Genomic DNA, 20,264 nt, shown 5'->3' with positions numbered 1-20,264 from the left:
AGAGAAGCTTTTAAAAACTTGCCTTTGGCAGCGGAGACCAGAAACCATTCAGCCTGGAAATGATATGGCCTCCCCTAATGTGATTTGCTGAGCTGAAGCCAAGTTAATATTTCGGGGATTACAGAGTACTGGCAAACATCTCTGTAAAGTTACCTCTGGACTGAAGTCTGACAAATATGGAAAAGAAATACCAACACCCCACATCCCTCCACTGCTTCTTCTTTCCAGTGATCACCCCCAATCCTTCACATTAAAATCTATCTATCCAGCCAACCTTCCATCCATCTATCTATCTATCTATCTATCTATCCATCCATCCATATATATTTATATATACACATATACACTAGGAAAGTAGGGTTGGATTTCCTTTTGGAGAATGTTACTTCAAAAAGATGCTGCTGTTTCCCAGAGCCACAACCTCATTTTCAAGAGAGAACAAAGAGGAATTGGAGAGGTGGCTGTGATTAAGACCAGCCTGCATCTTCCACTTACCTTTCCTCGTCTCCCAGGCTGGCTCTTTTCCAGCAGGCCTCAGTTCTCCACTAAGGCCAGAGTTGGAGTGTTTGGTGACAAATCAAGTTCCATCTTTTTTTCTCTTGTGTCAACTTCTCAGTGCCTGCACTTTATGTTTTGTTTGAATCAGAGACTGGTCCCCAATCCCCCGTTACTGCCATACTTAACTGTCACTTAGCCTTTGAGGCAAGAATAGGAGCATGTCAGGAATAAAAAGCAAACCAGCAAGGTTAAAATAGCTCAAGTCGTTCTTGTGGTGAGAAAGCTGGTGTAGGAAAGAACACTCATCAGCATCATTGCCTGGGGTAAAAGCCAATGGGAGAAGAGTGTCTGTTTTAAAAAGTGAAGAATCTTATCTTTTCATGCTGTTTATTACACCAGAATAATTATCACAAACTCATGAAATTGAACCTCCACAAAATAACTCTGATGCTTCATTATCATCTGGAGGTGACCCTGGGATTTTGAAGGCTATTCACCTGATTCTAAGGGCCTCAAAGCTGTCCTTGCTTGGACTTTTCTTATAAACATCGATCCATTCACTCATTATAAAATATATGTTCATTACATTTTATTTTGCTGAGGCAATTTGGGTAAGTGACTTGCCCAAGGTCATATAGCTAGGATGTGTTAAGTGTCTGAGGTCAGTTTTGAACTCGGGTCCTCCTGACTTCAAGGCTGGTGATCTATCCAAGTTCATTACATTTTTACTGTGTGCAAAGAACTATGCATAGAATAAATTTTTTTTTCACATTATCAATTATTTAAATACGTAAATTGCAGCTGCCACCATGCTAAAAAGGCTTGAGAAGAGTCTTAACAACAGATTGAGAATCCAACTTCCCAAGAAACGGCTCCTATAGGTATGGAAAATCTCATCACCAATACACCAGTCACTTGGCAATTAATTTTTAGAACATGATGACTTATTAAACAAGGAGAAATACAAAATCATCCTCAGTTCTCTGCAGCTACATTTGTCTTTGGCAGCAATAACAGCAGAAAAGTAAAAGAAGCTTTCTATGCTTGAAATCATTTTTTAGATCATCTATAAACTTGAACTTGGATGTTATTACTCTAAATGGGAGATCTTGATCGAGTGGTCAAAAGTAGAATATTGATGATGAAAGGAACAGAATCATTTGAATGTAGGTATTTTGTTTTAAAATAATCAGATAAAAGAAGGAAAATTGGGTCAAATGGAAATATGATTGACAGTTTCTCTTTGGAAAAGTAAAGAAAGAAATCAAGAAAGTTGGTTTTATCAAAAAGAAAATGAAATACAAGATTTCATGGGACTTTTGGTCATCTTGTACTACAAAGCTATTACAAATATTTGCCAGAAGACTACTATGAAATCATTTCAGAGGGTCAGATGGTAATGAAGTTTTGACAGGCACTTTGATAAGAGGCACCAAATAAGATAAAAATATACCTTGATATTTAAGAAATTAAATGTAAAGGTAGAAAGAGTTGAAGGCAGTAAGAAATGTGCTAGAAAAGACTGAACATTCATGGAATCAGACACTTGTAACACTGATAAACTAGACACAAGCTTCATGTCTTTACCCCATGAATGCTTTCTTTAAGAAAGGATTAGTAGGTGCCAATGATATATCACCAAAAACAAAGGAAATGAGTCATATTTGTAACAAACAGGAAAAAATCATTGATGGGTCTTCCCCGAATCAATCTGTGTAATCAGACAACAAACTTGTTGTAAGAAGAAAGACCAGAATTACTACCATAAAGCTAGAAAAAAATTTAAGCTAGAGGATATGCAATTGAAATCACTTGATCCTGACCTATTGAAACAAGCTGCTGATAATAAAAAATGAGTAATAGACAATAGAAATGATTATAATTTTATACAAAAGCTTAAGTGATATAAAAATTAAGTTATGAACCTAAGAAGGAAACAAAAAGAGCTTAAACATCATCTTAACAAAAACTTGGCTTATTTGCCAAATAGAGACTGCTGATAGTTTCATTACCATTAACATAAATTTATAATATAAATTCATTTGTAAAATCTTATAAAGAAGGATGATAATGATTAAAAGCAGTATTACTTCATGATTCAGAGAGAAAAATGGATATTAAAACCAATTTAAAGCAAGTTCGGCAAAAGAATAGATGAAAATGAAAGGAAGATAACAAGCAAAGATGATGGAAGCCATCTGCAAAGATTTTGGTAGCAATTTGTTTTCACAATCAAGGATGGTATAGCCACCATACTTGAGCACTACCATCAGAATTCCTGTGGTGCTAATAGAGGAGACAGAGACAAAAAGAACAAAAATGAGAATAAGTGTACAAAAAGGAGATTAATTTCATGCTGGAAGTTATATACTTATGAACAATGTTGAGGAATTAATAAATCTGTAGGAAGAGAAGATATCAAAGGCATGGAAAAATTCTGTAAAAAGTTATGAACATCATTACTAAGAAAATATCAACAACTAATGACCTTTATGCCAACTTTTATTAGGGTCAATGTCTTTAAAGCACATATCTTTAAATTATTTTTATAAAGGTATTAGTGGGAAACAGTCAGACTTATTGGCAAGTCAACTAAAGGACATCACAGAATATTTTGTATCTCTGATTCTGTTTTTATCTTTCTCTATCATCTACATATCATGTATCCATCCATCCATCTAGTATCTAAGTACCTACTTATTTTATCCATCCTATCAACCTACTGTTTATTGATTCTATCCTGTAACTAGCAAACTACCATCAATCTGTCTACATAATTATTATTATCTATCCTATCTCTCTGTTTCTGTCTCTCTCTCTTTCTTTTTTCTTTTTCTTTTTTTTTAATCTCTTTCTCTTTCTCCCTCCCTCCCTCCCTCTCTGCCTCTATCTCTTTCTCTTTATACCTTTGACAATACATTGCCTCGTGGCTAAACAAAACTCTCTTTTTTCCCAGAGTTATTCATCCTCTATTTGAAAACTAGGAAATTGACCACCTCCTAAGACTCCTAAAGTAACTGAATAAGAAACGCAGCAATGGGTTCTCTCTTAAATCTCTCTTAACTTCTTTTGCTGGAGCTGTATCAGTGTTGACTATGCTGGTCTCCTTTTCTCTGGAATGGGCTGTTTCCTGGTGAAACCAGGGAGAATCAGGAAAGGTGATTGGAAGGACATTGCTTTTACACAAGATTTATTTCATTTTGCATTCTTGTGGGAAGGAACGAGGGGAGCTTGGAGAGCTTGAGCTGTCTGTGTCTGCCTCTCTCTGCCCTATTCCCACAAAATATAGAATGGGTGAAGCTTCTTAATGTGCTCTTTGAGACCAGAAAAATATAAATACTATGAATAATAAATAAGAAAAATTTAAAACTAAGCATTTTCTAAAAACATGGATTAGTATCTGTCCCAATGAAGACAAAATTAGTAGCTTGAAATTCTGTGGAAGAAGAATGTTCTCTTCAGCTTTAATATTCCTGTCATTGTTATTATAGCCTGGAGCTTAACAGAAAATAAAAAGTCAACAAATTTAAAATCCATCCCACTTATAAGAACTTTTTGTTCTGACTCCCAGCTCATGTTTGAAGATTTAAAACTTCACATAATATCTAACATCTGACATATGGAGGAATGGAGATAGTACATTTTTTTTTTTTTTTTTTACTTTCTATAAGTTAGAACATCCCCGATGTAGTCATTTGAAGGACAGATTTGAAAAACAAGGATTCAATTAAGAACATTACTGAAATATTTTGGTCAGTTGTGAGTGCCATAGTTTAAGAAGATTATAGATAAATGAAAAGCCAGCATGGTATAAAGGAAGGAAAAGTCAGCTTCCAACGAAGAAAGACTGTCCAGCATCTGACACATAGTGGCTCTGTGATCCTAGTGGAATCACTTAAGTCCTTGATCCTTTAGACATCTCCCATATTATAAATCACAAAGAAGGTGTCTGTCTAGTTCCCTTAGGGAGCTTCCTCCTTGGGAGCTCTCTATGTTAATGAGATCAAAGTTCTAATCCTAATCTCATATATCATTTGGGATGTATCTAGAATGAGATCCTAGAGGAACAGTTGAAAGAATTAATGATGTTTGTTCTGGAGAAAAGGAGATTTAATGAAAACCCTCACAAGAAAGGGATGGCATATAAACTTAAAAACATCCCCTAGACTAGTAAGAGAAAACATTAAGGCCATCTATCTGTAACTACTTCTGCTCCTGCTATTGCCGGTATTATTGTGAATGTACCCAGGACATCATTGTGAATTCCATCACAATTGGGAGTTCTGATTCTCCTATAGGAAACTATTCATTCTTGTGAACAATTGTTTGTGAGTTTTTCTTTAACTACTTGTCTGCTGTGTCCCTCCAATAGAACATAAACTCCTTGAGGTGTCAAACATAATGTCCAGCACACGACGCTCAAATATAACATGAAACCAGGAGAGATGCCCAAAGGAAAATTCTCCATTTTTATCCCCTAAGCTATTTGCCAGAATCTGATTGCAAATCCTCCCAGGGGACATTGCTTCAAGTGAATGTCTGCCAGCCTCCAAAGAGTGGATCAACTCTGTTCAAAAGTACTCACTGTGAGAAGACTGCCTACAGGTGATATGTAACCTACCTACTGCTGGCCGTGGATATTTCTGTCTTTGTCACCTTCGCAGGAAAATGTATCAGCTTCCAGAATGCTTGGCCAGCTTTGCTGGGAAGTTCATGTTCTGTGGATGCTGTAGTTGTGTCTTAGGAAACTTAAAAGCCCCTAAACCCCTAGCCCAAGGCCTTGGATTTAGTAGGTATGAAATACTGAAGAATTGAATTGTTGAATTAATGAATGGCCCAATTCACACTTGAGATTGTATTTGAATTACAATATGTGTACTAAGGTAACTCATACATAAGGTGCATCAAGTGTATGACTTGCAATCCAGAACACCTGACTTTGAATCCTGCCTCCCACACTTAGTGTGATTCTGGGTAAGTCATTTAGCATCTGTTTCAGGTTCCTCCTCAGTAGAATGGGGATCTTAATAGTACCTGCCTTCCAGGGCTATTGTGGGGCTTGGACAAGTTGACACAACTTTACATAAATGTCAGCTCCTACCTATTAGTAGTACTTCCTACTTCAGGAAGTTAATGTGTTCTTTCCTTATCTCTTTTGCCTCTGACACGTAAAGCTGTCCCACTCATAAAATCCCATCCATTCTTTCCCACTAGGGATTTTTTCATTCCCTCTCTATGTTGCTCTAGTGTCCCTCCTGGTGCTTTGCATTCAGGAGATGCTTAATAAATACTTGTTCACTGATTTCTTCAAAACGCAGCTCATGGAAATTAACTGGTTCTCTCCCTTGAACTCCATTTGATTATTTTGGAAATAGTTTATTAAAGTCATTTTAATGTATGTTTTGTCCCCTATGCAGCTCAGATAATAAAATCCTAGAAAATAATGACAGATTTGTTTTTGCCTTCTTACTGTCTGGATTTAGCAAAGTGTCTGGTATCCAGAAAACCTTTAACAAATGTGTTTTTAAATTGAATTGAATTGAAATTAATTGACATGCTTTAAAAATTTTTCATTAAACAGAGTTTGTCATTCAATATGAAAGGCAGTTAAAAAGATAATGTCAGTACTCCCAAAGGATAAAGGGACAGCTTTTAACTCATTTGTGTTCCTTTAGGATGGAAAGAAAGCCTGAAAAGAAAACTTCAGAACCATTGGAAGATCTCAAATCTGCTGCAACTAATGGAAGTAAAGAGGATGAAAAGCTGCAAGTTAAGATACAGGCTTTTGAAGAAAAAATAAATGAAGAGAGCAGTCCTCCTGGCTCTGCTCGGAGATCTAGTCTAAGCCAAGTTTCAAAGGAAGAAAGGAAAGATTTGAGATTTAACAGGTAGGGTGCCCATGAGCTTCAGGTTTCCAATGTTTGGAATAAAGATTTTTCTCAGTGTGATAGGGATAACTTAAACAGCTATATTTGTGACTATCCAAAATTTAATTCTTTAATTACTTGGTATCTTTCTTGATGGTGATGGTGATTACCAACTACTTACATCTTAGATTTACAAAGAATACTCAGTATGCAATGTTTCATTAGTAAGAAAAAAAAAAGAAATGAAAATTCAATTTAAGCTTTAAAATGAAAAGGTTGAGCTGAGTGGTCTCTGGGGTCTTTTCTTGCTCTAGATCTATGATCTTACAATCAGTGGACATTTATTAAAGTCCCTCTATGTACTCTATATGGAAGCATTACCTAAATCCATTAAAAAATTAAGAACAGAGATATCCAGCTATTATTTTCAGAGGCAGAAGACTATAGGAAAGAGTCTTTGCATACCATGTCAACTTTTTCGAACCGTTATTTTTTTCCCTTTTTAAAAAATTCATTGTTTTTAAAGAATTATTTTCTGGGAGAATAAAACTTGTAGTGTGCTGGAATTTCAATAAAATTTTATTTTATTTTTAAATAGAGGTGACAGTATTGGCAATCGAAATTCAAAAGTCTCGATAAATTGTCTTTGAGGAAAAACCCATAAGATTTACTTGCATATACATATATGTCTGTAGATATGTTTGTACATACACATATATGTATATGTATATAGATAAATAGGTATTTATATAATGTCTCCGCTCTTCTTCCATTAGTTTATAGAGGTGTGAAGGTAACTCGTGAGTTGATGAAAATTTGCCAGCAGAGAATGAATTTCACAAGGGCTCATCATGCTGGAATTTCTTAGAGAATGGAGCTGGTAATGGGCTGTTGCCTTCCCAGCAGCCTGAGCTAAGTTAAGGGAGACTTATCGCCAGCTTGGTTACAGGGAGGATGGATTTAATGGCCCCAGCAACCCTTAAAGCTCAAGTAAGTTACAGAGTGGTGCTGACCCACATCTGTCAAGGAGGCATTCAAACAGATAAAATTACAGATTCTGAAAATGTGGAAATATTTTAGGACTCTTCTTGGCAATGCAAGTTCATTGTAACTCTGAACTCTTTTGATCTTCAACTTTGAATAAACCCCCAGACTGTTAATGATCCGGATCTTCACATCGGTTAAGTACATTGGATGATTTTTCTATGTCCCATTTGGTGACTTTATTGAGTTATTCAGTAAATTACTTTGAAAGCAACTTGTTGTACCATCTAGGCCCCAGAGATCACTCCAGAAGCTGCATTCTTATTGCCTTTCTCTCACTTGGAATCCTCTAATGATTTTTTTAAATCCTGTTTTAATTTTTCCTTTGTTTACATCGTAGGTCAAAAAGTTTAGCTTTGCACGCAGTCCACCTAAACCATACAAATTCAGAGGATAAACAAGACGTTAAGAATGGAGATGTAATGGCCAGCATCTCTTTTTCCGAAATAGATGGGCTTAGCCAAGAAAATTATAAGTCACCATTTAAAGCAGATACTGAAGAATCACAGCTGGAAGTTTCTTCAATTTCACACCCAAGTAGTAAATGGACAGAATCTGAGAACTTGCCAGAAACAGTTAAAGAAAATGGTCATGAAAAAACACCAGAGACTACACAAAGTCATGTGGAATACCAAGATAAGCTCTACTTGCACTTAAAGGAAAATCTCAGCAAAGTGAAAGCATATGTCATGGAAATTGGGAGGAGTATTCCAGTCCCAGATCAGTGCACCGTTGAAGGTAAGCATTTGGAACTTTTCAAATTCACAAAACTTTAAAGGACTTTGGATTCCCAATACTTCTATCATCACACAAATAGTCACCTTGTCTCTTTTCAGGTATTTGGATATGATAGATTGAAAGAATTCCTTTATCCTTTTTTAGCTTTTATTCCATCTTTTTTGGAGTAGCTCATTTCCCAATGTCCTATATCAGTAGCCGTAAGATCACTGATTCTGATGATTTTTACCCAAACTTCATAGTTTGTTTATCGACTGTTCACTCAGCAAGTTAGTTCTACAATCAGATTCTCCTCTTCAGGCATAGAGGAATGCTAATTATGTGCTATTTGAATATATGAAATAATAACTCAATATTAAGAGTATTGAGTAACAATTTTGATATCTTTGATACCAAAGTATATAAAATATGACCTCAAATGAATTTTTAAAAAGATATATGCAGAATAATTAGTAACTATTTTGCCCAACTATATGTCAATAAATCTGATAATCTACTTGAAATGGATGAATACTTACAAAAATATAGTTTGCCTAGATTAACCGAGGAGGAAGTTAATTACTTAAGTAGTCCTATTTTGGAGAAAAGAAATCCTGATCTAAATACAAATTCACAAAGCATCTGTGAGATCACTAAGGTGAGAGATATCATGTGGACACTCTTTCTACAAATGGAAAATTGGAGACCCCATGACCGATCCCTTGAGTTAGAAACAGGGAATCTGGGACTGTGTTGCCCAGACTACATCTTGGGAAACCATGGAACCCTAGGAGAACTATTGTCTGCTATGTACTAGAAATGTTTGCCGTCAGGTAGCTTCTTGTTTTGATGAGTTGTTTGCTCTAAAATGTCAGCTGTTTCAATGCTGCTGAAAACAGTACCCTTAAATTTTAGTACTCCGGGTCAAAGTTCTGACCGTCCTATCCTAATCCTAGTACTGATTGTATGTAAAGGAGGGTCTACATATTCTTGAGACGTGCTGACCATTTCCATGGTTTATTGACCTATTTATTGTTGTCCTATGATTATGAGATTTTCCGTAGTCAGGGTCACACAGCTAGAATAGTATTCTCTACAGTGATAGATCACTTTCTGTTTTCATTATCTTTGACCATGATCTCTTTCCAAGATTATCATCCAACCCTTCTATTTTTACCTGTTACCAGTTAGAACAAGAAAGAATCCATCTTTACCATGGCTTGCTCCTGAGCCCATGAAGAAAGAATAGAAAGTAGCCACTTAAGAACTTGGGAATGACATCTATTATTGTTTAGCATGTGGAACAGTATATTTCCTAAGAGATTTCTACCAAATTTTTATAACTGTTTAAGTTGGGTAAATAAAAGCAACATTGCTCATTTTCAAAGAGAATTTGGAATATTTAGGAAAGAGCTGGAATGATCACCTTCAATATAAAATACATGTTTAGCTTGTTTCCTCAACTACTGAACGAATAAACAAATGAAGAGTTGATTTTGTGGGAAAAAAAACCAACAAAACAGATGAACTTTTCATTAATTTAATTAGAAAAAGAAAATCAAATTGCTAGCTTCAAAAATGAAAAGGGTGAACTTTCTATCAATGAAGAGGAAATTAGAGCAATAATTAGGAGCTATTTTGCCCACTTATGTGCCAATAAATCTGATAATCTACATGAAATGGATACTTACAAAAATATAGCTTGCCCAGATTAACAGAGGAGGAAGTAAATTACTTAGTCCTATTTTAGAGAAAAGAAATCCTGATCTAAATACAAATTCACAAAGCATCTGTGAGATCACTAAGGTGAGGGATATCCCATGTGGACACTCTTTCTACAAAGGGAAAAATAGTTCATTTATGCTGCATCCTAAGGAGTTCCCTGAATTTCAGGAGATGGAGGTGCCTTGCCAATAATTTTGTAGTTAGGGTAGGGTTTGAATTTAATTCTTCTTGAATTGAAACTTAGTCATCTGTACTGTGCCATGTAGTTTCTAATTTAAAAAACATTAGTCTAAACCTGTCATTTCATTCCTTAATGCAGAGCAACACCTGCTTTGCTGTGTGGAGATTATATTTCCCCCCAGAAATTGTGACTTGTCCAAGATCCTGAAGCCAGGATATCTATGAGTCAGGGGCAGGACCTGAGGCCAAATTGCCTTCATTTTAAGGCAGCCTGCCTATCCACAATGCCTCTATATGTACATATATGTAAAAATGTACATATAAACCAATTTTTAATTCCAAGAATAGACGCAAAGAATCAAAAGCATATCTACTACATAGGAAGGTTTGCTTCTTGTGGGAATTTGTGAAAAATCCTGAGAAGCCGTTTCTAACACCTACTTGTCAAAATGGATGATATTTCTTCCCATTTCTGTGAATTATGTTGAGAGTTTGAGAGTCAACTAGAAGTCTGGGGGATTTGCCTGAAATATTGAATGAATCCATCATCTTTTTTTCCTTAAAAAAAGCATGGCATTTTCTTTTGATACAAAATATTTCCTGTCAAACAAAAACTGAAAACTTAGCAAGTATTTTTAGCCATTATTTCAGAATTCATTCATTGTATTGTAATTTCCTGAAAGTTCTTTCTCAAATAAGTCACTGGGAAATTCCTCAAATAGGACATGTGCAGGGAAAAGGAGATTGATGTGACTCATTGTAAATCTCACTACAAAAAGAACTCGTGCTGATTGCACATGGGACAAGCTGTTAATGTTTCATAGATTATACAAGGTCTTCTGTCCAAAAGCCAGTGAACAGTCTCTGGGCTGTTGCAGTTTCTCTTATAATTATGTGATTATTCAACGGTTTCCCTTCTTTCCTTCAAAAGAAATGGAAATTTTTTCTTAGGAATATTTTTATTTAATATTTTCCCTAGTTACATTTAAAGCAGTTTTTACATTTGTTTTTAAAACTTTTGTGTTTCAGATTCTCTCCCTTATCTCTCTCCCAAGCCCTCCATTAAGAAGGCACATGTGAATTTATGCAAAACATTTTCATAAAAGTCATGTTGTGATAGAAAACATAGATCTGCCTTTTTAGAGAGAGAGAAAGAGAGATGGAGAGAGACAATGAGAGACAGAGACAAAGAAAAAGAGAGAGAGAGACACACACACAGCACAGAGGGGGGAGAGGGGGAGAAAGAGAGAGAGAGAGAGAGAGAGAGAGAGAGAGAGAGAGAGAGAGAGAGAGAGAGAGAGAGAAAGAAGGAAAGAACAAAGGGAGTAGTAATGGATCATTGTACTGCTGAGAGTAGCAAAGTCATTCCCAGCTGATCATCCCAGATCATTACTTTTACTTTGTACATAGTACATTTTACTTTGCTTGATTTCATGGAGGACTTTCCAGATTCCTCTGAGAGCATCCCCTGCATCATCTCCCACAGAACAACAATATTCCATCACAATCACATACCGCAATTCATTCAGTCATTCCTTAATTGATGAGTATCCCCTCAATCTCCACTAAGGAATTGAAATTTACTCCAAATTGTTATTAAGAAAAGACACCAATTGAGAAATTCAGCTTAGTGTAATTTGATTCTCATCAAGTGGAAACTGATATGCCCAATTATGCAAAGCACTCCAGAAACAGATAACCACCATATGAATGATTAGTCAAAATCATTAGTAACAAGAGAAATGCAAATTGTATTTAACTAAATAAACTGGAAAGCAGGAAAAAAAGTTGCAAAAAAGATATCACAGATGTGCCAAATGAAAGTGTGAATGGACATAAACCTGATAACAACTACAGGTTTTGCCTTGCAACTGAGAAACTTGTCAAAGATGAAAATGCTGGGAATAGTTGATATTGGAGGGGCCGTGGGAAGATGGGCAGACTAATGTATTGTTGATGGAGTTGTAAATTGGCTCTACCATTTTCACAGTAATTCATAATCATCCAGAAAAATGGGAGAAGCTGGGGAGGAGGGTTAATACTTATAAGAGGGCTTTTGTGGCAGCAAAAAATTGACAATAATTGGATACCAATTGACTGATATATGGCCAAATAATTTGTAACACAAGGATGTCATGGGATATTATTGCTTAGTAAGAGATTATGACAATGAAATATAGTGAAACCTAGAAAACCATGCATTTAAATAAGCAGAACCGGGAAAATATGCACAATGACTTCAATAATATAAGCAGAATAGCAAGAATAAAACTTTAAGTTGTACAACTATAATCACACACAAATGTCTAAAGCATGACTACAACATTTTAGAAAGAAATTGAATATATAGAGCGTCTCAGAAGTCTTGATACAGAGTTAAGCTTTTTAATATCTTAAAACTGCACTAAAACTTTTGGAGTTTGGGGGATTACAATTTATTAAGATGTTACAGATTTATTGGAACCCTGCTTTAACTGTGGCTTTATTACCTGAATTGGAACTTTGTTTTTGTTGTACACAGAGTAGGATTCACACAGGGCAGGTTCTTTTCATGTCCTGGCAAAGTGAGTTTTAAGTGTTTGTATTTCTGAATGAGTTTGTAGCCCTGACCAAATCAATTAATGCTACTATTTTCTCTTCTTCCATAACTAGTCCCTCCTTTAAATTGGAGGATTCCATCATATTAATTTACTCATTCTACTTAGTTATTGTTTTTATTCTCTAATTTCACTTAGAGAGTGTTCTCAGAACATGGATCTCAAGAACTCTATTTGAAGGGACTGAGTCTTCATACTTGAGGGTAAAGGAAAGTCTGTACTGTTAGCTATTCTGGGAAGATTTGGAGTAGTGACTGCATTGAATAGATCTAAGAATGTAGGTCTCAGAGGTACCCCTCATTTTTTAAAAAAATAATAGCTTTTTATTTTCAAAATATGTGCAAAGATAGTTTTCAACATTCACCCTTGAAAAATCTTGTATCTCAATTTTTTCTACTTCCCTTCCCCTTATTACACCCTTCCCTAGATAGCAAGTAATTCAATACAGATTAAACAAGTACAATTCCTCTATACATAGTTCCACAAATATCATGATGCACACACACACACACACACACACACACACATCAGATCAAAAAGGGAAAAAAATGAGAGAAAAAAAGAGCAAGCAAACAACAACGACAACAAGGTGAAAATACTATGTTGTGATCCACATTCATTCCCTGTAGTTTTCTCTGGGTGCAGATGGCTCTCTCCATCACAATTCTGTTGGAATCATTTCATTGTTGAAAAGAGCCACAATAAGAATTGATCATCATATAATCTTGCTGTTGCTGTGTACCATGTTCTCTTGGTTCTACTTAGTTCACTCAGCATCAGTTCATGTCACTCTCTCCGGGGTTCTCCAAAATCCTCCTGCTGATCGTTTCTTACAGAACAATAATATTCCATAACATTTACATCCCGTATCTTATTCAACCATTCTCCAATGGATCAGCATCTACTCAGTTTCCAGTTTTTTGCCACTACAAAAAGAGGGGCACAAACATTTTTGCACATATGGGTCCCTTTCCCTTCTTTATGATCTCTTTGGGATAGAAGCCCAATAGAAATATTGTTGGATCAAAGGGTATGTACAGTTTTATAGCCCTTTGGACATAAATCTAGATTGTTCTCCAGAATGGTTTGATCATTTCACAATTCCCCCAAAATGCATTAGTGTCCCAATTTTCTCACATCCCTTCAATATTTATTATTATCTTTTCCTGTAATCTTAGTCATGTGAGATGGTACAGAGGTCCCCTCATTTGGTAGGTGGAGAGGACCAACAAACTTAGGTGACACAATTACTAAGGGTCCAAGGTGGGATCAAAGAAGACGCTGAAAAATGTCATTCCAACTGATGATGAAATATATCTCCTTCTTCTAAAGTATATAGTGGGAGGAGGCTGTGGTCACCAAATGTTTCATACTGAAACTGGAAGGTGCAATCTCTTTCTTTTGGTTTTATTTAGCTATATCACTATGTACATGGAAGAATGTTGGGTATGGGGGTTAAGGGAGTAGAATGGGAAGTTATTGATAAAAAAATAAAAGGTATCAATAAAAATGTAAGTTGTCAAAAGCAAATCTTACACCTACACATTCAAAAGAGAGGATCGGGCAAGAAAATATTGAGAACATGACCTAGTGCCTGGAATATGGGTTGGTCAAGCAATGGCAGGCTTTCCTTTCAGTTGGATTATTGCTTCATTTCTTGCCACAACAGACGGATACATCTTTTACACAGCTGAGCCCACACAAAGACAACATCATCATCACAATGCTCTGTCCTTTTGAAAAAAAAGTTTTTTGGTAACATCTTTCTCTACTTGGCATTTTCAAATTTCTCCTGTCAATGTTGTAGAAAATTTTAGACTTAGGCTCTTAGGAATTCAACTTGGACAGGACCATAATGGTTCTCTCTTCCAATCTCCCTCTCTTTATAGATGAATCAGAGAGAATCAGAATGAAGAATTTAGGAAAATGGCCTAGATTTAGAGATGTAAGGAGCCTAATAGGTCACTTCATCTTTCTCCTATCAGTTCATGGATGGGGAAACTGAGACCCAGAGAGACTGAATGATTTCCCAAGGATGGCCCAGGTCAGTCAGAAAACTGACTTAATTAATTAAACTGAATTAATTAATTTATTAATTATTTACTATTTAATAATAATAGTATTTAATAGTAAATCTGCTAAGTGCTAAAGAGACAACAAAAAGGCAAAAAAAAAAAAAAAACCAGACTCTACTTTCCAGAACTCACTGTCTAAAGGGGGAGACGGCAAATAAACACTAAAAAGAGAATCAATTGCAGATTATATAGAAAAGACATTTTGCAAAAGGGGGGACTTTGGCTGAGACTTAAGAGAAATCAGAGAAGCCAGGAGGCAGGCGTGGGGACAGGCAATAATAATGTTCAGTAAGGAGATAGGAGTCACGTGTGAAAAACGGCAAGGTCAAGTGTCCCATGGAGGGGAGTAAGGCATAAGAAGAATGGAAAGGTAGGAAGGGGCCAGACTATACAGGACTTTAAATGCTGAACCCGGGATTCTCTAGTTGATCCTAGAGGCAGCAGGGAGCCACTGGAATTCATTAAATAGTGGAGGGCAGATCTGCATTTTAGGAAGAAAAATTTGACAGTTGACAGGAGGATTGATTAGAATGGGGAGAGAGTTGAGGCAAGGCTACGCAGCAGGATATTCCAATTGCCTCTGCCTGAGGTGAGCACAGTGCTCGTGGTTCCAAGAAGAAAAGGGATTTTACAAATAAAAACAGATTCTTAAGAAGCGGTTGTATGTGGGGAGTGAGAGGGAGCGAGAGGTCAAGGGTGACATCAAAGCTGAAAGCTGGGGTGACTGGGAGAATGGTGGTTCCCCACATAGTAATTTAGGTAACTTTATTGCCATCATCCATCAAGCTGAGAGAGGTGGAGCCCTAAGCCAAGAGCGGCAGAGCCATTTGATAACGCTATCGTGGGGGTTCCCTAGGTTGCCCTTTCACAGTTGTTATTACCTTTCTCAAGCCCCAGCACACAACAGGTTGGATTTTTGTTTTAACTTTTCCCCCCTTTTCATGTACATAAGGGACTTTCTCTGGGGAAGTGTGGCTAGAATCATAGCTCTAGACTGAACTAGAAAGGAGCTAGAAGCCATCTTGTCCAACCTTCCTGTTTTAGAGAGGAAGAGACTGAAGCCCAAAGAGATTAAATACTTGCCCATGGTTGCATTGACAGTAATTGTTAGAATTGTGATTTCAACCCACTTCCTCCGACTCAGGTGCCCACATGTTTCTCACAGCGCCGCGCTAACTCCAGCATGGGCATCATTGCCTGAAAGCGCTTAATAAAGGCAGTCGCAGAATCCCAGACTCTCGGGAGTTGGAAAGAACTTCAGAGAGCATCGGTACAGCCCATACCTAATGAAGAATCCCTTCTGCTTATGCAGCCGTTGCTCAGAAATCCCCAGTTCAGGAGAATCTCCCAGGGAAGGTCATTCCCTTCACCGACGGCCCTAACTATTAGAAAGTTGGTTCTTATATGGAGCTCAGAATTTCTCATCCATTCTTCCTACTTCTTGTGCTCTGCTGATTGGCGAGCAGCTAGTCTGGTACTCCATGTCATGAGGAGCCCCAACTAGTCTCAGTTAACTCCTGACTCAATGCCTCTCTGGACTTCCTCCTCTCCTTGATTCACCCCCTTCTGCTTTAAATTCTCTTTTAAGGGTTTCTTCTCCCCATCCATTAGAATATAAGCTCCTGCAGGGTTGGCACTAACTTGTTTCTTTGTATTTATAGCCCCAGCAATGAGCACAGTGCCTGGCAGATAACAAGCAATAAATAAACGTTCTTTGTTTTTGAGGGTGCTCTTTGGGGCGGACCAGAACAACTCCAGTCAGCCTCACGGATTCTTGAAGATCACTCTTATGTTCCCTGCCCTGTCTTCTGTCCCCAAAACTAAACGTCCACAGTTCTTTCGACCAATCCTCTCCCTTTGGAATAAGGTACAACCTTTCCAGATACATATTCCAATGGAGAGTTCATTTCAGTGTCACCTAAAAAGTCAAATATCCTGCCTTGCATTAGGATTTTAATTCATCTTGTTAGTATCTGCCCCACTGTTTAGCAAGGAGGACTGGTCACCTTTCTCTGGATTCTCTCTAGCTCATCAAGATCCTCCTTAAATTTTGTTACCCAGAACTAAATGTCATTGCTCAGTCATTTCAGTCACATCTCACTCTGTGACCTCACTTGGGATTTTTTGGGCAAAGATGCTGGAGTGATTTGCAATTTTCTCCTCCAGCTCATTTTACAGAGGAGAAAACTGAGGCAAACAGGGTTAAGTACTTGCCCAGGGTCACACAGCAGGTCTGAGGCCAGATTTGAAGTCAGAAAATGAGTCTTCTTGATTCTGGGCCCAGCACTCTATGCACCATACCACCTAGCTGCCCCCTAAAACTTAATACAATGCCTCAAATGTGACTAAGATAACTCATTCCTAGGTGCTTTAATTCTCTTAATATAACCAAGATTACCTTTGATGACTTCCTAAACACACTGTTAATAAATAGCTTAATCTTTTTAGACATACTCTTGTCCAGCAATACCTTCCCCTCAGCATTAGTTTGATTATTTGAATCCCAGTGTAAAACTTTGCATTTATCCTGATAAAAATTTACTTCATTCAGTTCAGCCAAATGTTCTACTCTATCAAAAACAATTTGAGTCCTGCCTGTTATTCAGCATGTTAGCTCAATTTGCCATCTGGGCTTTATCTGTAAATTAGATAAGAACACCATCTACGTCTCTAGCTAAATCATTGATTTTTAAAATAAAATTCGATGTCTTCCATTTTTACATTACCTGTTTTCCCCAATATATCCACTACCCCTCAAAACATTTAGTTTTAAGGACAGAAGACTGGGCAGTCTTCTTATGTACTGATGTTATTATGTTATGTTATGATAAGAAGAATCTCCAGGAATGATTTGAGCTGTTCTAGGGGAGGTGGTCAGAGAAGGGAGAAGTTTCAGGCAGTCAAATGGTACCTTTCCCAGGAAAACTGGATGGGGCCGATTGGTGTTCCCAGAGAAGGAGATAGAAGCAGGCCATTGGTAGGGAACACAAACAGTGCCATGATGGGTAAGGTGCCCAGAACCAGATAGCAGTAGTGAGCTCCCACCAATCAGCAGGACCTCAGGGCTGGAGCCACAGCATGAGTTGGGAGCTGCATTGGGGGTAGCATAGCAGGAAGATGGATGCAGTAACAAAGACCTAAGAGTAACACTGAGTCACTGAAGGTCCCTTCCAGGGCCACAGTGGTACAAATGTTTGCTGCCAAAAGTCGGAGCCGACAGAATGAGAAAATACAGAGGGATGCTGCCATGCTGAGTTCCCTCTCTGTGCACCATGACCTTTATCTAGAAAACATTAAAGTGGGAAAATAGAGAAATGATATATGGATTTTCCCCTTCCTCTATTACATATCCCTTTCCCAACTTTTTATAGAATTACTGTCATCAAAAAGCACCAAAGAGGATGATATTTTAAGTCAATGTATTTGAAGAGGAAAAAAATGCAAATCTCCCTTTATAAATGATTGTTATAATCCATCTATGCAGAGGAGATAAAGTCTAGGGAGATGTCTAAAGCAAATTGACTTAGCCAGAGTCATAAGGCTAGATGAGACTTACAGCCAGGTGTCCCTGAAGCTGGGTGTACCTTCTTTCACTGGGTCAATATTAACTTTCAAGCTTTCATTATTTCTTTGGCATAAACTCAGCCAAGGGAGCCAAGGTTTTGTCTGTGTTACAGTCAGCCACTGGTCAAGACGGGCCCAGTACATAACCAGACCACATGATCACACACAACATTCCACTTCAAGTTACCAGGAAGTTTTTATTTTTGTTAATGATCAAAGAAACACTGACCAATTGTTATTTACAAAAATGTAGTTGCATTTTCTGGCAACATTCAAACATCCGAACGAATCAAGAGAGCATTCTTCCTGGAAAGCTCTTGAAAAAGGTAAACACAGTCTGTTTTAAAATTAGCTTGTCTGGGACTCAGGCTACTTGACATACTCTCCGTAGGGGACCCATTTTCATCCAATCCCAAAATACTACAAAGGAAGGCAAAGTAAGAGAGATAGCCCTCGGAAGTGTTTCCAATATCCTGCACAGAACTCTGCTGATCACAAGGATTTATCTCTTGTTTATCCTGAAGTTGGCTTTGGTCTACATTCACAAAAATACTCTTTTTCTATTTCTGTTTCTCTGTCCTTGTCTCTGTGACGCTGTTTCTCTCTCTTTCTCTTTTTCTCTCTCTCTTCCCCTCTCCCTCTCTCTCTCCTCCACTACAACTACTCCTAGAAAAAGAGATCGACAAGGAGTAGCCATAGAGTTAAAAGATTCCTCAAGGTTCTCTAGTCCATCTCCCTCACTTTGTTTTACTAGGGCTTGGTGATGGGGGAAGAAACTGGCCCAGAGACTTTTAAATGATTTCCCCAGATTCCTCGAAATAGGAAGAGCTGCTCTTTGGATTAAGACTCCAATTCCTATGAGTCAGCACCAGGGTTCTTGCTCTCTGACCATACTTCCTCCTCAGAGGCCCGAGGGAAGCTCTCAGACATGGGCGGAGAATACACACGAGAATATATATGCACACGTGTATACATAATACATGTATGTGTGCACATGTATGTGTAATCATGTCTACATATGTAGTGATATCTATCAGTATTTACACATATATAGTTTTATAGTATTCTAGAAGTTATATTCCCTCTATGTATATATTTACATATATCAAATAATACTTAGTAATGACTTATCCATCCTCAATCAAACATGACAGCCCTGTCAATCCATAAACATTTATTAAACACCCCTACTGTGTGCCTGTGTGATCTTGGCCAAATCCTTTACCTGCTCTAGGTCTTAGTCTCATCTCTAAAATAAAGGGATGAGGAAGATGGTGATGATATAAATAATCACTAGCATTTGTATGTGTGTGTGTGTGTGTGTATATATATATAATATGTATAAATACTGATATATAATATGAATAAAGATATATAATGAAGATAGTGATGATATAAATAGTAATAACTAGCATTTACTTGATATATATACATAGAAAATATAACTTCTAGAACACTATATAACTATATATGTGTAAATACTGATAGATATTACTACATATGTAGACATAATTATACAGACATGTACACACATACATGCATTGTGTATATATATTCTCTGTGTATTATATGCATAGACATATACATGCGTGTGTATATATATACTTGTATATATGTATGTGTGCATACATATATACATATACACAATCAGACAGAGATAGAGATAGAGATATATACTTATATCCTTGCTCGGTCCTCACAACTCTGAAAAGTAGGTGCCATGATTACGCACATTTCACAGTTGAGTCCCACAAAGTTAAATAACTCGCTTGCAGACTCACTAGAAAGTGTCCAAGGCTTGAACTTGTATGTCTTCCTTATTTCGGGTCCAGCTCTCTTAGATAACTTCTGTGGCTTCTTCCAGCTCTAAATCTAGGATCCTATGTACTCCTCAGTCCCTATGACGCCCTTTCATCCCCAAGACAGAAGCCTGGCTTTCCTGAATATCATGCTGGCAGAAATCTTCTTTCTCCATTTTGGGGACCCAAGACAGTTGC

At 37.2% G+C, this 20,264-nt stretch overlaps 1 protein-coding gene across 2 annotated transcripts in view; it reads left to right on the top strand.

Annotated features, from left to right (window-relative positions):
* VEPH1 (ventricular zone expressed PH domain containing 1) overlaps positions 1 to 20,264 on the top strand; it is a 209,456-nt gene that overhangs the window by 85,804 nt on the left and 103,388 nt on the right. For both annotated transcript variants that reach the window (XM_051983078.1, XM_051983077.1), the window contains exons 7-8: positions 6,174 to 6,386; positions 7,750 to 8,147. In XM_051983078.1, coding sequence (XP_051839038.1) covers positions 6,174 to 6,386; positions 7,750 to 8,147 — 611 coding nt within the window. The remainder of the gene's footprint in view (positions 1 to 6,173; positions 6,387 to 7,749; positions 8,148 to 20,264) is intronic.

The sequence above is a fragment of the Antechinus flavipes genome, chromosome 3 (genome assembly GCF_016432865.1).
Source record: "Antechinus flavipes isolate AdamAnt ecotype Samford, QLD, Australia chromosome 3, AdamAnt_v2, whole genome shotgun sequence".
Lineage (NCBI taxonomy): Eukaryota > Metazoa > Chordata > Mammalia > Dasyuromorphia > Dasyuridae > Antechinus > Antechinus flavipes.
This window is presented reverse-complemented; position numbering and strand designations above follow the sequence as displayed.